The following is a 17,966-nucleotide window of genomic DNA, read 5'->3' as shown; positions in this document are numbered from 1 at the left end:
TGGTCTTGCAGAAAGGCAGTCAAATTCTTGTAATAACTCTTTTGTAAACTTTGCTTGTGTGATGGCTATGCCACCTGTTAAATGATGAAATTCCAAACCTAGGAAATAATTCAGTTTACCCAGTCCTTGATCTTGAAAGTATTGTCTAAGAAAGTTTTGAGAGCAATCATTTCATTATCATCATCTCCAACTAAAAGAATGTCATCAACATAAACTGCTATATAGACAACCTTGCCATTGTTATGCTTGGAAAACAAGGAGTAATCATTTAAAGATTGTTGATAACCTCTTGATTTTAAGGACTGGCAGAGCTTGGCATTTCATTGCCTAGATGCCTGCTTTAGACCATATAGTGTCTTCTCCAACTTGCAGACGATATTTTTATCCTGAACTTTCAGACCAGGTGGGACTTTCATATACACTTCTTCATGTAAATCCCCATGAAGAAATGCATTATTTACATCTAGTTGTGTCATTTTCCACCTCTTCTTGACTGCTACAGCAACCAACGACCTGATGGTAGTCATCTTGACTACTGGAGAAAACGTCTCTGTATAGTCAATGCCTTCTTTTTGTGTGAAACCTTTCACAACAAGCCGTGCTTTGTATCTCTCAATAGTGTCATCAGACTTATGCTTGACTTTAAACACCCATTTGCAAGATATGGATTTCTTCCCAGGAGGCAAAGTAACTAAAGACCAAGTATTATTGGCCTCTAAAGCACTGAACTCAGCAGTAATGGCTTCTTGCCATTCAGGATATATAGATGCTTCCTCATAATTTTTAGGTTCTTGTACAGGCAGAATATTTCTTATAGTGGAATTGGAATCAACAATAACAGACATACAAATAGAGTTTGATACTGATGGTGTGGGAATGCATAAAGAAGTAAGAGTGTGATTACAAATATCAGATATGGCAGCATTACAGGTTTTGTTATGAGATGGACACACATAATGTTGTAGATAAGATGGGGGACGTGACTGTCTAGTGGACTGTCTAACATGTGTATGAGGTTGTGAATGAGGAATGGATACTCTAGATGCAGGAATGGATGTAGTATCAGCTGAATTATGAGGATTAACAGTTTCTGGTATGTCTGGTATAGTGGTTGAATCAACAGTAGGAGCAGGTGACTCAGTGCAATCAGGTGCAGAGATGGGTATAAAAGAGTACATAGTATCTTTAACATAAGGAAATACATTCTCATGAAACACCACATCTCTTGAATACATAATGGAAAAATTGTTCAGATTTAATAACTTATATGCCTTCTTGCCAAAAAGGTAGCCTAGAAACACACAAGTAATAGCCCTGGGAGAAAATTTATCTCTGCCAGGCTTAGGTGAAGATGCATAGACTAGACATCCAAAAGACCTCATGTGACTCCGATCAGGTTCTTTTCCAAACAGTAACTGATAAGGAGAAATATTATCTAAAATCTTTGATGGTAATCTATTGATAATATAAGTTGCTGTTAGAATGCATTCTCCCCAATATTTTGTGGGCAAATTGGATTGGAAGCCTAAGGCTCTGGCTGTCTCTAACAAATGCTTGTGTTTTCTTTCAACAACCCAATTTTGTTGGGGTGTATGGACGCAAGAGGTTTGATGTAAAATTCCATTATCATTTAAAAATTGAGAAGTGATAGTACTAGTCCCAAGCTCAAATGCATTATCAGACCTGATACACTTAACTTTCTTACCAAATTGAGTATCAACCATTTTGATGAAGGATTTAATGAATACAAAAGCATTACCTTTGCAAGTGAGTACATGAGTCCAAGTACATCGTGTAAAGTCATCAACAATTGTGAGGAAATATTTGTAACCATTATAAGTAGCGGTGTGATAAGGACCCCATAAATCAATATGTAATAAATCAAAAGCTTGCAAAGAAACAGAATCATTTAAAGAAAAAGATAGCCTATGTTGTCTTGCCTTGGCACAGATAGAACAAGAAATGAGAGCATTTTCATTCATAGAAGAGACATTACATAGCTTCTTAAGTTTGTAAAGTGGTAAATGGCCTAGTCTATTATGCCAAACATTACAATTCTCATCAGTAATCACATTATTAGAGCTGCTACTATTAAGAGAAACATCAGGTACAACAGTTTTATTGTGTTGCAGTAGATAGAGATCATTATAATTCCTACCAAGGATCAAGTGCCTTTTGGAATAATCCTGCAGATAGCAAAGGGAGGGGGTAAAGCTAACTACTGAGTTGAATTGCTTATTTAATTTACTGATTGACATCAAATTATATTTGAAACAAGGCACATATAAAACATCATTCAAACATAACTCAGCAGTTACAGGCACTGACCCAATTGTGTCTATGCACACAACACTTCCATTTGGTTAAGAGATTGAATAAGGTCTTTGTAAGGTCTTAAACTCAGAAAACAAAGCCTTGTTAGAACACATGTGATCACTGGCACCAGTGTCCAGAATCCAAGAATTAAGAAATGGGTTAACTAAATACCGTGGATAGATATCAGGAGAAGAATGAGATGTACCTGAAAAATTAGCAGAAGATGCTGGTCCAATAGAGTCATCAGAAGAATTAATCCCAGCAAAATTAGCAGATGAACCAGGTACAAAAGAGAAGCCTCCAGAAGATGAAGCAGAACCTGTAGCATTATTGAGAACTTGACTTGAACCAGAAGTAGAACCCTGAGCAAAACCTTCAGATGCAGGCCCTACAACTCCTTCTCGCTCATTGAAAACGTTGCCTGCAAACCTCCTATTTCTATTCTGAAGATGTCTACAGACTTCAATCTTATGCCCATGCTTCTTGCAGTAATTACAGAAAGGAATGGGGACTAATGGAACAACACTTTCATCTGCAGCCGAACCCTTGCCTTTATTAGAATAAATTTGTTGTTGCTGAATATTCTGATGCTGAAAATTTTGTTGAGGATGCTGCTGATAATTGTTTCGTCTAACATTGAAATTCCCTTGCTGATTAGAACCAGTTGATTGAGTCTTGTAAAACTGACTTTTCTGATGATACCCATTGTTATGATAACCAATATTGTTATTGTTAAAACCCGTATTGTTATAGCCATTGGAATTGCTTCTATAAGCATTCTTGGGATTACCAGCATAGAGTGCAGCGGAATCAGCTTGGAAATTAACAGTATGATGTATTTCCCTTTGACCTTCTTCCTGAAGAAGATTGTTGTATATGGAAGACAACTTAGGAAGGGGATTCTGCATCAATATGGTGCCTCTAACAACTGCAAATGAATCATTTAAACCCATCAAAAATTGAACAATTCTTTGATCTTCTTGAAATTTCTTCTGCTTGATCTTTGCACCACATTGACAGTTACACGAACAAGGAGGGTTCATCCCCATGCCATCTATTTCATCCCAGATTGATTTCAGTTTGGTGAAATAGGTGGAGATGCTATCATTTCCCTGAGAAAAATCAGTTAGCCTCTTTTGTGTACCATATAGTTGAGCTTCATTGCTTTGGCCAAATCTGTCCTCTAACTCTGACCAAGCAATCTCTTCAGAATCACTGTAAAGAATTGACTTGCCAATTTCTGGTGAACAAGAGTTCAAAATCCAAGAAAAGACAATGTCATTACAGCGTTGCCAAGACTTTGCTGTAGACGCAGTTGCTGCAGGTTTAGGCAAACTACCATCAATGAACCCCACCTTATTTTTAGCTGAGAGAGCAATTAGCATGGCACGTTTCCACCCACCATAACCATTACCATCAAAAACAGTGCCAACCAACTTAATACCAGGAATGTCAGAATGATGGATGAAGTGAGGATCTTCTGGTCCAATAGTCGTGCTGATTTCAGAAACCTCTGGCATGGTTTTGAGTGATTACAAATTTGAAGAAAAATAAAAGAAATCTTGAAGGTGAAAAGAAAAAGATGATGAATGAAGTATGAATGAAGATGAACGTATGAGTATACACTAAAGAAAACTGAGATATGCAGAAACAAGATCAAATTAATGACCTTGCTCTGATACCATGTTGGTAACAGAATCTAATCATGATTGATGATGATGATTGAATAATGTTGGTATGAATGTAGAGAAAGAAAGAATCAGAGAGAATAAACTTGAGAAAGGAATTCTTGTGTATTGAATGAATGATAACTTGTGTCTTACAATTGTACATATGGTCTTGCTTATATAGTCAGTGATAAACCGACCTAAGCTCTAACCATAGAAGGGTCATTCTAACTAACTGAAGTAGTTACAACTAACTAAAGTTAGTTGCACTAACAGCTTATAACTAACTTTGTAACTGATTTCTTCCTTAGTCTCCAACAAAGGGAAAATATATACTTTGCTAGTTAAACTAGCGATGATCAGTTTGAACATTTCTAATTGGCTCAACATTAGAAGAGCCTTTGATTTTTGCCTTTGGGAGGTTGCAAAAGGAAATAAAAAAATATATACTTTGCTAGTTGAACTAGTGATGACATTTCAATTTTTTGCATAATTGCATACCTTATCTAGTTGACTAGTTACCCTGGATGTTTACATTATTAAGTCATTCTGTGCACAAATACTATTCCGTATTATACAACTTGTTGTACACTTCACTACTACAAAAGTAAGCTATTGCAACATTTCGACCGCAACACTTAGTTTCTGTGTTGCGATTTACAATAGAAGAATTAGCTATGCAACACTTTTAGTAAAAATGTTGCATAAAGTAATCTAATGCATCATTTCTATAAAAATGTTGCATATTATGATAACAAATGCAACGTTCATGCTCAAATGTTGCCGTATTTTTATATTTTTTTTTGCTACGCGGTTAATAGATTAGTGAAGTTAGGTGGGAAGCAAAAAAATAAACTTTCGAGAATACGCTACTTTAGACTTTAGCAAAACACAAATTCTCATTATAGATGGGAGATATCCGTCTATAGTTATGATTTAGTCAAATATCCACCCACTTTAAGATAAAACAAGAATAAAGTTGCGTGGTGGAAATTTCCAAAAATGTCACCACTTTAAGATATTTGACGTCACTTTTTTTTTAGGCGGATATATCCGCTATAAATGAGACTAATTGTTAGCAAAAATACACCGCTTCATCTTCTATTCATCTTTATCAAAAAAAAAAAAACCCCCGCTGAAGCCCTTTTGTCTTCTTTCAGGCGATCTTCATCTTCATCTTCATCATTCAGACGATCTTCATTTACGTTATACTGAAGCTCTTTTGTCTTCTTCTACGGACCATCTTCGTTATGCTGATTTCAGTACAACGCCGTAAAATGTAAGCTTTCTAATTACGATTCATCTTCTAATTTGTTTCAATTATTCTCATTTTTATTACAAATAGGATCTCATTTTATGGCGTATTATTGTAAATTGGAGAATAACTTTATGAATTTCGAGTTTTATCATGCTTGAGTTTGCGTAAGATTGGCTGAGTTTTATCATAGTTGAGTTTGGGTAATCTGAACATTCAATTTGTTGAACATAGTAACCAGAACGTACATCTTGATTCATTAATTGCTTTTAGATTCCTGAAACTATAGAATGTTAATTCGAAAGATGTATTTAATGGAACATCTCCAAACAATGGGAGAAGTCAATAAAATATCATTATCAAACACTGGAATTCTTATCAAACTGGAAAAACTTCAACCTCAGTCAAGGTCAACCCTAAATGTAAACAAGTGGTTTTTTAACCTAACTATGATGATTGTAATGGATGTTGATCTGATACTTAGGATGATGCTAATGTGAGGGGGATCTTGAAAGTAGCTGCTTTGTTGGTGATTGTGTAGTTTGGTGTTACTAGGTTGCTTTCGATTTGATTTCGAAAGCATGATAACAATTTCAATCTACTGGTTAGTTTAGACATTATAGGATTTGAGGTAGTATCCAAGGGGAATGATAGATTTATCTTCATTGATCTGAGTTTCTGCCTCTATACTTTGTCATAGTTTTAGTGCTTAGGGTTCTAAGCAATGCTGATTTGATTTGGCATATGACAGATGCTACTCCGTATATATTCTTGGTGTAATAGAAGCAACTGTGTCATTTTTCATGCTATTAGGTTTCAACCCAGTTCGTAAGTGTCACCATGTAATGATTTTACCAGCTAAGTAAAGACTGATAGGCTAATCTAATGCTGTAAAAGATGAAATATTTTCTCAGCCCTAAACATTCAGCAATAGTGAATATTAAGCTAATTTGAACTGATTGATGATCAAAGATGAGCTAGGAGTTTATGATTTTGCATTACTAGTGAGCTAAGCAATAGTGAATAGGATGCTAATCTTAACTGACTGATGATTGAAGATGAACTAGTGTCTATTAATTAATATAGAATAAAAATGATTCTGGAACATCTGCAAACAGAAGAGGGATATAGGAATGTTTAACCTTGTTCCTTATTAGTATATTAAGAGAATGTATTACTAATAATTCTTTTGATGGTGGATTGTTGTTGGCCTCGTTTTTAGTGGCATCATGTTATTTATGAATTTTTTTATTGTATGCTAATTTGTCAAGGCTAATCCCCTTTTATACGTATATTGTCTCTTCATCAGTATACAACCATGATTGATTTTGATAAGTCTCCTTATTATTATTCACTCTATAGTGTGATGAAATGAGGCAAAATGTATTTTTTCAGGCCTGGTTCCCTCTTGTTTACTCTTCTTACTATTGGGTGTTGCGGCTATGCAATGGTTGGGTTGTAGGATAGTGTAATTGTTGTTCTCTATTTCGCAGATGATGTTTCTCATCTTACTCCCAAAGCTGTTAACAAAGATGGTGAGCCACATGTTAAATTTTCTCTTATTTTTTGTTTAGAATAAAAAAATTATTATTTAACCATTCAACAATATAAAAAAAACTGCAGTATATGTGTTGAACTTCTGACTTCAGTTAATTGTGGGTGATAGTTGAAATTTTAAGTTCACGTATCAATTTTGAGGTAGCGTGTTTCAATAGGATCAATAGCCTATTCATTCTAAAAATATCATTAATATGTACCAGATCTGGTTTCTCACACTTTAGTTTGTTGTTAATCACATCCATATTTAGGTACTTTAGTCTTGATTCATGTCATTTTGATTCCCTTTCTTGCTATATTTGTTCTTTAGCATGGTCAACTATTTTTGTTGGATGGATCACTTAGATAGGCAAGGTACATTGATCTTTCTTACCGCTTTAACTGCAATGGACGCTTGGTGTATCTATGTTACTTTTAGAAAAGCAATATATTATCTTGATTAAAAATGTTTAAGCGTCCTGTTAATTAAGTTACACAAACCATAGTGGATGTATTTTGAGCATCGTCTTACCTCCCTTAGCCGACATTACTCCTTTGTTTTGTTTCTTGGGTGAAGGAATTGGATTTAGGGGTGGGTACTGCCGTCTGCCGTACTGGGTAGTGAAACTGTTGCCGATTTTGTTGTTATTTTAACTTCCGCTCATACCTTACATTGGTTTTCTCAAACGATTTTCGTGTTTCTTTTATTGAAATTAGCTTCTAATATGAAATACTATTATAAGAACTATGCACACTTGTTTTGCTTTTGGATCATGTGCCTGATCCATTTTACTACATCTTTTACTGATTTAACTTTGGTTGCATTATGGGAAGAGTGATACAAATAGGATGGTGCAAGATGGTGTTTGTCTATGCTATATGCAAGCTACTGAGAATGTTAGACCATTTTTTTTTTGCTGCAGGTATATATAGCGTAAAGTGTTCGACTTTGATGCATGACTGATTAGGAACTCGAGTTCCTACTTGTGCTCGTTGGGACTGGTTTATAAGCTGAAAGAGCTTTGAATCTTAATTACAGGGGAAGGTGATTATTACTATTGTGGTGGATATGGTTTGCTAGAAACGAAAGGAATGCCTTAGCTTGCTCCACAGGCCTTCAAGTGCTCATTACCAAGATTAAGCTAAACATCAAGACGCGGCTTAGATTCTTCACTCTATTAAGTTAGCAAGTTGTATTTTAATGCTATTACAATTGTTAGTATAAAGAATACACGCTCATTACAAAAGAAAAACAGTGTATTTGCGTTTTTTCTTGGAATGAAATTATCTCCCTCTTGCCCAAGTGTTGCATTTTTTATAGAAATAATGTTGCGTTATCGACATCAAAAGTGTTGCATCTATTTGTTGATTGTGTTGCTTAGTTCAATAATAAACTGTTGCAAATGATTTAAGAAAGTGTTGCCATTTAAATAACAAAAGTGTTGCAGTTGCTAGGAAAAAAGTGTTGCAGAAAAAAAGTGTTGCATAATAAAAAAAGGCGCAACACTTTGTTTAAGTGTTGCTTTTGATGAAAAAGTGTTGCACTAAGTGTTGCGTTGATTGATATCAGCAACGAAGCTTTAGGCAACACTATTAAAAATGTTGCTTAAAGTATAAGGCAACATTTTTAAGACATTTTGCAACATTTTCATGGTGTTGCTATTGCTTCTGTTTGTAGTAGTGCTTGTATAAGAGTATTGTACAATTATAACTAATTTAACTGAGTTTATGTGTATTTTTTTCGAATTTTTATAATTTTTTATTTATATTTTAATTTTTTAATGTCAAAAATTAAAATTTAATTGAGCTCATATATATATTATTTTTTAGGTTTATTATAATTTTTAAGTTCAACATTTTTATAATGGAGCTCGGATTCTCTCAAATAAAGCTCATGATCTGTAGGTCTAAGTAATTAGTAAACACATTATAAAACTCGGTTTCTGTTCTATATAACCAGTAGTGGAGATTATCGGTCCCATTTTTATGTCCCATCTTATGTTCCATTCCATTAAAATCTTGACACATCACACACTAGAAATAATAAAAATGGTAATATTATATCTCAATATGCTAATGTGTCATTACGAGAAGTAATGGGACACGAGATGGGACATAAAATGGAATCTCTGATATAACCAGTATAGCCGGTTGTATAGTTTACTTACTGCATTTTTTGCTGGACGTGCATATTCACCGAGTGATTCAAAGAACTTGCTCCAATAAAAAAACGAGTATACTTAAACCCTTTTATTAATCCCTTTTATTTTATTTTTACATGCATTGTCATTTAACATGATACACGCAAATTTCTGAAAGTATATGTATGAGTAAATATTATAAAATTTATACTCGTAATGCTCCTTTTGTAACGACTTTAATGGTAAAACTATAATAAACTTTGAGAATATATTTTTATAAAAAACGGATAGAGTTTTCGATAATTTGACTGGAGCTCCAATACCTCAATTCTCAATATTTCTCATTAGTGAAATACAGTAAAAGATTATCTTCAATCCAAACGTATTAACCCTAATATTCCGTAACAAACTTTATTGTCATCGAATTCCTCAATATTCCGCAACAAAAATTTACTACAGTTTCGTGTTAATTAGTTAGTCACATCCATGATCAGTTGATTTGATTCCGTTCTGTGCTCTCACTTCAATTCTTTCCCAATTCGAGTACTCGGATTCTCAGATAATTACAAATATTCACCTACGTTACATTCCTTTCATCAAATCCAATTTCCCTTAAAAAATCACAGAAATAATCTAATTTTTCCTTTTTTGTCATATATATTTGCCATTTACTCTTACTCCAAATTCATTCATTATTTCACTCTTCCTAACATTACAAATATTCTCAAATATTAATCATAAGAAAACAGTAATGGGGAATTGTCAGACGGCGGAGGTGGCGACGGTGGAAGTGCAACATCCCGAAAAACGGAAGTCCGAGTGGATATTGTGGTCAATTAGCGCAAATGAGGTCATGAGTTCAAATCCTGGATATTATGTTGCGCTTGTTGTTCCGCGGCCTCGTGGCGGTAAGAATGGAAAATCGGACAAGGATAATAATAATCTCAAGCTTCTTAGGCCTGGTGATACTTTGCACATTGGTCAGGTTTATCGACTCATCAGTTTTGAAGGTTATTTTAATTTTGAGTTTGATTTTGATTAATTAATTACGAATTTACGATGTTATTAAATATAAATGCAATTGTTTTTCTTTTTTGGTGTGTAGATGTTATAAAGGATTTCACATTGAAAAAGACGACGAAATCAGGGAAATTTCTCAAGGGAAGTGGGGTTTTAGATGACGACAACAACGAGAAAAAACAGGTTTTGTTCTGCTTTCTTTGTTATTAATTTCCTGTATTTAGAGTTGGCCTGTTCGACACCAAATTCAAAAATTCTTATCTACCGAAGCTGAAATATCAAATAAATTGATTGTTGCATTTGCTAAATTTACGAGTACTGTGAATGTATCGTTACACAATGGTTGAAAAGGATATTAATTCAATTATCAGTTTAGATTACTGATTGAGACGATGATTCAATAAATTGTTTGATATTCTAATTGACTATGGTTTATTGCGAGTATAATTTGTCAAAAATGACTCCAGGCTCCTAAGGTCTTGGTAAACTTTCCATGTTGCCTTGGGTCACATTTTTGTGTATTCTTTTGATTTGCGATTACCCTACCGTCGCAAAACTTTGAGACATTGGAGAATAGAATATGACGGTCAATTAAGAGTGTTTTTGTTTGTGAAGATGAATTAATTTGGAGGGGGAAATCAGCTTTAGGGCGTGTTTGGATAGCAAAAATGGAGAGAAAGGGAGAGGAGGGGAAATAAGGGAAGAGAAAGGGAGGGAAGGGGAGGGGAAATGGAGTGTGTGTGTTTGAATACAATTTCCCTTCATATCTTACCTATTGGGAAAAGATTTTGATTTGCATTGAAAGAGGGAAAATAGATCCCTCCAAATCCTTCCCATACGTTTCCCTCCATCCTTATTTGCTAACCAAACAAGGGAATTTAAATCCTCTATTCTCTATCCCTTACTTTTTTCTCCAAATCTTTCAATTCAAACACACACTTAGGGTGTGTTTGAATAGCAAAAATAGAGGGAAAGGAAGGGGAGGGGGAAGGAGGGAAGAGAAAGGGAGGTAAGGGAAGGGGAGGGCAAATGAAATGTGGGTGTTTGGATACAATTTCTTTCCAAATATTGCCTATTGTGGAGAGATTATGATTTGCCTTGGATGAGGGAAAATGGAACCCTCTAAATCTCTCCCCCTCCATTTCTCTCCATCCTTATTTGCTATCCAAACAGAGGATTTTCAATCCCCTACTCTCCCTCCCTTTCTTTTCCCTCCAAATCACTCAATCCAAATACACCCTAAAGGTTCTCACAAATACGCATAGTTAGCATGGGCGGCTAAGAGGTAGAGCATTTTAGCTCTTTGCACTGGGGCCCAAGGGAAAATAGGGCTCCAAAATTTTGAGCCCAATCCATACAAACAGTCAAATATTAATACTCAGTGTATGTCATATGATACATGCATAAGTGCATTTACTGTTCCTACTCCTTTGTTTCCTCATTTCCCCAAATTCTTTTTTTTATTATTATTATTATTTACTTGGTTCATAGAATACACGGTAATAGTACACTAGTATACATCAGTCAGAATTTTTAACGACATTTTTAACATTCTTGATTCTTGTATTCTTTTTTTTTTGACAATTTTATCTATCAACTTTTTACAGTAATTATTGTATAAGACGGTTTTATATTGTGAGACGATTTTATTGAGTAAAAAAAATCATTTATTAGCATTAAACAAATAGTTATTTTATAAAAAATGGATCGTTTCATAGTGTGAGACTGTCTTATTTTATAATTTGTTTTTTTTTACAAATGCCTAAAATATATCTTAGCATTTCCTTTATTCAAAATTTCCTTTTTTTTCTTTTGCTTCGTATAAATGTACGATGAGATCAATTACTATGAGTCAGTGAACGGTGATCAATAATCTTCGTTTAGGACCCCAAGTAAATGGTAATTTAATTTTAGTTTTGGGACCTCTACTTAATATTCGGAACAGGGCCTCCCGAACTCATTGGCCGCCCCTGATAGTAATTATTAAAGGAACTTGGTGAAAGCATAGACATGGAATGGAGAGATGAATTGGGAGATGAAATTGCAGAGGTAAATTGGGGTTTTGTTTTATTTGTCTCTTCACTTTGCCATAATACTGATTCGAGAGCCGTGTATGAGAAGTAGTTACAGTCTTACATAGAAAAGAAAATACGTAGTATACTATATCCATGTATCGTTATATGTAGGGTGTAACCGAGCCGATTTGAGCTTGAGCTTTAGTGGGCTCAGAATTGGCTCGGAAACTTGAGTTTGAGCTCGGAATTTTCCGAGCTCAAAAAGTCAAAGCTCGGAATTAGCTCGGATTAGGCTCGAGCTCAACTCGAGCTCTGTTCAAACATTATTTTCTCGAACTTTTAAATCAAATTTAAAATAAAAATATTTTAAGAAAAATACAAATATAAAGTACTTATCAAATATAATAAAAATATAATTATAAATGCTAAAATAACATTATATTAAGAATAAAAATAATTGTAAAATGCAAAAATTAAATATTAATAAAATATAAAACGAGCCTAAACGAACTTCCGATTCCGAGCACTTCTAAGCTCGGAATCGGCCCAAATATGGTCCACCTCGGCTCGAAATCGGCTTGGAATCAGTTTTGACTGATTTCGAGCCGAGCTTTGACCGAGCTGATTCCGAGGGGTCTACGAGCCGGCTCAGTTCATTTACAGCCCTAATTATATGTACTTCCTCTATTCAATATAATTCGTTACATTTTTCAAAATATACGAGCATAATTTCTGCTTCAAAGCATTCATGCACCGTGAACTCTGAAGTGCACTTCTATCACAGTAACAATGTGTCTATTCCCATTTCAAATCATTTTGTGAGAAAAGCAGAACAAAAAATTTCGCTACCCTAAAATCTTAATCCTGCTTCTAATCCTCGACATAATCGCATGCTTGTGAGTCCGGTAGGCTTTAAATCACAGGGACAATGTTATTAGTGGCGTCTGGTAATGATTTCTTTAAATAAGTCATGATAACGACCTCAATTAAGGATTTAAGGTTATGGCTTATGCATTGCTAAGTTGAACAAGATCGTCTAACATACTGGCAAGGTCGTGCCTCATTTATATACCACACTCTTAAGTCTTACGGAGTACATGTTAACTCGCTCGTGTTTGTGTTATTACCGTATAATTTATGTGATGGCTCTGAAAGTGTTTTACAGAGTACAATATATGGTCGTTACATTTGTCCAATCATATTTTTTTCACGCATCTATTGACAGATAGGAAGCGGGAGCAGAGGAGTAGGTAGGAAACGTGGTGGCGGGGGGCAATGGAGGCCGGCATTGCAAACCATTGCTGAGATATGATGATGTTCTTACAGGCTTACACCCATCCTAACCCCTAACTACTCTTCCTCTTATTCTCTAATACAAATTTTAGATTGTTGTACTAACAATAAGCCAAATATTCAACTAGGCGTATAGAATTCAAATGGGGATAATGATACTCAACGTACTTGTAAATTACACTTTTATTATTGTGTATCGAGCAGTCGAGCACAATGCACGTTATAAGCAGATTGCGATTCATGGATAGTGTTCAAACCTTTGGTTAAAGTTGCTCGTTTTGTACTCCCTTCATACTAATCCTAATTAATTGCTGGGACATTTCTCTCAGACCGACTTTTTTTTTTTTTTTTTATAAGGTAAAGAAACTAGATTGATCGAAATCAATCTATAAGAGCAAGTCCAATGATGTAGCTTAGGGACTTGCTTGCAATTTCATAAAATTGCAAGAGTTCTTCTGTGGTTGGAGAAGGATGTATATATTAGGCTTGGCTTAAGCTTTCAGTAAAACTTCATTAAGCTACTTGCTTAGATGGCCCCACATTTACCAAACAACCAATAGGAAATTAGCTCTATTAATTTTTTATTTATTCTTATTATTTGATTTGCATTTTAATCAAAACCTACATATAACTCAAATTGCTCGATGTATCGAATTGTATCGCCCGAATTGTATCGCCGACGCTAAATGCTTAGTTCGAGCATACTATATCTAAATGCTTAGTTCGAGAATTTGGAAGAAGGTAGAAAACAGAAAGTTGGCTTACTTTGCTGATGATCCAAATGCTATAGATAACTCCTATAGTCCTATATCTACAAACAACCAAAATCTACATATAACTCCTATAGTCCTATATACTTGTGAAATGTAAACAAACTTTCCCCTATAATTTAGAAATTAGTTCCATATTTCATGCTTTGTTTTGTTAACTTTCCTTATGCAAATTTCATGTTAAATATTTTGTCTTCCAATTTCGGATTATTGAAATTAGCATGGATAATGAAGATCCTTATAGTCAATATTACTCATTGTTATCAAATTTTCCAAACAATGATATACTACAAAATTCTCAAACACCTCTTCCTCGAGCATTGCCAAGAAGCGTAAATATACAATCTCCGAACTATTCACATATGGCACCAGAGAGCACAAGAAGAAATAGCTTGGGTGGCTTTTCTAACCAAGATAGTTCAACGCCGATGTCGGGTACCGAGTCTCAAACTCGTCAACATGAAGTTGAAGAAGAGGATGAAGTTCAAATCGTAGAATCATCAAACATGAAAGGCAAATTTAAGTGGAGCCAAACAAAAGATGAGGATCTATGCAAAAGTTGGTTAACAATTTCAAATGACGGTGCCACCGGTAATCATCAATCTTACAATAGTTATTGGCAAAGAATTGTTGACTACTACAACGAATGGAGGAAAGACGGTGATCCAATCGACATTCCAAAGGCTTCTAATCATTGGTTTAAGATGAGCGCCGAAGTATCGAAGTTCAACGGATGCTACATACAAATTAAAGAGAGTCATCCTAGTGGTCATAATGAAGAATCTTTGAAGAACATGGCTAATCAACTATGGAGTACTCGTCACAAGAATGTCCAACAGAAGACATTCCCATATTTGCATTCTTGGGAAATTCTTCGACACCAACCAAAATGGGAGGAATTTGCAAATAGGAATAAAAACAGCGGTGCATCAAAGAGACAAAAAAATTCGATGACAGCCACACCGTCTACAAACATCGATGAAGGTACCGATGTAGAAGAAATATCGGAGAAACGTCCAATAGGTCAGAAGGCATCTAAAGCGGCATCGAAAGGTAAGGGCTCTAAGAAGAAGGGCAGTGAAGACTTTGTGAACTCATTTGGAGAGTATAAAGAGTTACAAACAAAGAAATTTTCGTTATGGGAGGAACGCATCCGTATATCGGATTTTGAAATTCTAACCAAGGACACTTCAAATATGGATGATCGGGCAAGAAAGGATCATGAACAAGTGTGCAAGATTATTAGGGCTAAGTACGGAATAGAATGATTTCTGTTTAATTAGTCGATTTTCTGAATTAGTACGCAGGGTTTAAGCATAGATTACGTCCATTTAATTAGAAGTTCGTAATAATAAAAGCTTTGATTTGTTTTAGACAATTTATGCAAAAGTTCGCAAAATTGAATGAACATAATATAGATAGAAAAACTTCGGAGGTCAAAACAGAGGCTTTAACGGCCTTTTTTCGAAAAAATACTTGGCCAGGGACTTGTACTTGGCCTTGCCACGGCGTTCGTCTCGTCGAGATAAGCGATTTGAAAAAAAAAATTTGCCCCAAACGGACACCCGAGCGCAAAGTTACGTCAATTTTAAGAAATTTCGTAGTTTTATTAATTTTGCTATTGAACTGGTTGTTGCAAATAGTTGTTGTGAAGGAAAAGAGCTGTTAGATTGAGTCAAATAGTTGTTGTGAAGGAAAAGAGCTATTAGATTGAGTCAAATTAGCCGTTGCAAATAGTTGTTGCCACGAAAAGAGCTCGAAATTTGGCAATTGAATAGAAACTAGTTGTTGGAGACGAAATGAGTATTTATTCACAGTTTTCGTTCGTATGTATATAAGCACTTTGTTTTCTATTCTCTTCTCTTCTCTTCGCCTCTGTCAAATTAGCTTGAGTCTCTCTTCACCTCTGTCAAATTAGCTTGAGTCAAATTAGCTCCCTTGATTATCAATATTAAACATTACCTAATACCAATATGTCTCAAACTCATGATATTTCTTCTTCCGATTGGATGAAAGAAATGGATGATGACATTTGGGATGAAACAGATGATGAAATGGGTATTTACTTGCTTCAAAAAATTAAGTATCCTACAAGAACGTATATTCCTCGTGATCGTGAAAACGGTGCATTTCGACTTTATCGTGATTATTTCGCACCCGAACCAGTATACCCGGAACAAATATTTCGAAGAAGGTTTCGAATGCGGAGGGAACTGTTCCTCCGAATAGTAGAAGGGCTTGGTAATCATACTAACTATTTCCGACATAGAGTCGATGCTGCAAAAATAAAGGGTTTGTCACCCCTTCAAAAATGCACAGCGGCAATTTGAATACTAGCCTATGGAGCTCCTGCCGATGCGGTCGATGAATACATCAAAATTGGCAAGACCACGGCCATAGAATGTTTATCAGAATTTTGTCGTGCCATTATCGAAGTTTTTGGGGATACGTACATGAGAAGGCCAACTACAACTGATGTCCAACGCTTGCTCCATATGCACGAGCAATGTCATGGATTCCCCGGCATGCTCGGGAGTCTTGATTGCATGCATTGCAATGGAAGAATTGCCCAAGTTCTTGGAAAGGGCAATATACTCGAGGTGATCATGGTCATCCAACAATTATACTCGAAGCTGTAGCCTCGGTGGATCTTTGGATATGGCATGCGTATTTTGGTGTTGCTGGTTCAAGCAATGATCTCAATGTATTATGTCAATCAAATTTGTTTAAAGAGAAATTGGAAGGAAGAGCTCCAGAGGTTCGATTCACCGCTAATGAGGTAGAGTACAACATGGGATATCATCTTACAGATGGTATATATCCGGAGTGGGCCGCATTTGTTAAAAGTTTTTCACACCCGCAAGATCCTAAGAGAATTTGCTTCAAGAAAAAACATGAAAGCGCAAGAAAAGATGTCGAGCGAGCCTTTGGGGTTCTTCAAGCTCGTTTTGCAATTGTCCGTGGGGCCGCTCGATGTTGGCATAAATCTACGTTACATGACATAATGGATGCGTGCATCATAATGCATAATATGATTGTCGAGGATGAGAGACATACATACTCAAGAAATTTTAATCATTGTGGATTTTCGGAAACCAATACTATTGATGTTCAACAAGGGCCTGTTGGAGATTTTCGAAATTTTCTTTCTAGGGATGCAAACATCCGAGATAGAAATTTGCATCACCAACTAAAAGCTGATTTAGTGGAACACATTTGGAAGTCAACCCATTTGATCGATTAATTGGAGGTGTTGCTCGACCGCAACAACTCCGCTAAGCGCTAATCAATTTTCTCGTATTTATTACATGTATTTTTAATTTGCAAAATAAAATTCATTAAGTCTTTTTATGTTTAGGAAAAAATTAATTTGACATGTGGGTCCCATCAAACTAGTATAAAAGCTAATAAACCATTGGAATTGTTTATTAGCTTAGAATGTTACTAGCTTAGAAGATGAGGTGGAATTGCCAAGCTAGTTGATTGTCGCTTACCACTGTACTTGCTCTAATATCCTTGCGGATAAGAAAGGTAAAAGAAAATCGATGATTTTCAAAATTACCAGGAATTCTTCCGTGGAGACTAAGAAGAGAATTAAGAACCTGTAATCGGAATAAATGAGTCGAGTTTTATCTTTATTTGACTGTTTCGAGAATTCGCAAATGACTTGAGTAGTGAAAGTTCTATAAAACATCGACGATGAAAACTGTGCTTTATTCGTTCACTACTATACGTCTACGAGTATATCACATGCATTTCGGAGCCACACATTAGCCAGGTCTAAGCGTATTTTAACAACTAACCTTTACATTTTCTTATATGAACAAGCTTAAATTAAACATGGGTTGAAACTCAACTTTTGATTTTTGAAGATCTAATGACGTCTTACTTTAGTGATTATGATTGAGTATTAGACTCCGTTTGGTAAAATTCAAATTGAAATTATTCCTTTT

The 17,966-nt window shown here is 35.2% G+C and overlaps 2 protein-coding genes and 1 long non-coding RNA gene across 3 annotated transcripts; all 3 read left to right on the top strand.

Annotated features, from left to right (window-relative positions):
• Positions 1-5,070: 5,070 nt before the first annotated feature.
• LOC141643563 (uncharacterized) lies at positions 5,071-8,074 on the top strand. The gene is made up of 3 exons (XR_012543733.1): positions 5,071-5,262; positions 6,634-6,773; positions 7,698-8,074. It is a non-coding gene; the product is annotated as an uncharacterized LOC141643563 (long non-coding RNA).
• Positions 8,075-9,209: 1,135 nt separating this feature from the next.
• Positions 9,210-13,538, top strand: LOC141643562 (uncharacterized). Its single transcript, XM_074452765.1, has 3 exons — positions 9,210-9,925; positions 10,021-10,118; positions 13,176-13,538. Exons 1-3 carry the CDS (start codon positions 9,667-9,669, stop codon positions 13,260-13,262), a joined length of 444 nt encoding a protein of 147 aa, XP_074308866.1. The 5' UTR covers positions 9,210-9,666; the 3' UTR covers positions 13,263-13,538.
• Positions 13,539-14,234: 696 nt separating this feature from the next.
• On the top strand, positions 14,235-15,281 carry LOC141641729 (glutathione S-transferase T3-like). The gene has a single exon (XM_074450379.1). The coding sequence runs from the start codon at positions 14,235-14,237 to the stop codon at positions 15,279-15,281; it is 1,047 nt and encodes a 348-aa protein (XP_074306480.1).
• Positions 15,282-17,966: the final 2,685 nt, after the last annotated feature.

Source organism: Silene latifolia, chromosome 2 (genome assembly GCF_048544455.1).
Source record: "Silene latifolia isolate original U9 population chromosome 2, ASM4854445v1, whole genome shotgun sequence".
Classification (NCBI taxonomy): domain Eukaryota; kingdom Viridiplantae; phylum Streptophyta; class Magnoliopsida; order Caryophyllales; family Caryophyllaceae; genus Silene; species Silene latifolia.
The sequence above is the reverse complement of the archived record's forward strand: the minus strand, read 5'-3'. Positions and strand labels throughout refer to the sequence as shown.

What these genes read in the sequence shown, in the direction of transcription:
- LOC141643562 (XM_074452765.1), top strand. Translation starts at nt 9,667, where the DNA reads ATGGGGAATTGTCAGACGGCGGAGGTGGCGACGGTGGAAGTGCAACAT. An exon ending in TCGACTCATCAGTTTTGAAG is followed by an intron (nt 9,926 to 10,020) that starts GTTATTTTAATT and finishes TTTGGTGTGTAG; the next exon opens with ATGTTATAAAGGATTTCACA. An exon ending in ACAACAACGAGAAAAAACAG is followed by an intron (nt 10,119 to 13,175) that starts GTTTTGTTCTGC and finishes ATCTATTGACAG; the next exon opens with ATAGGAAGCGGGAGCAGAGG.
- LOC141641729 (XM_074450379.1), top strand. Translation starts at nt 14,235, where the DNA reads ATGGATAATGAAGATCCTTATAGTCAATATTACTCATTGTTATCAAAT.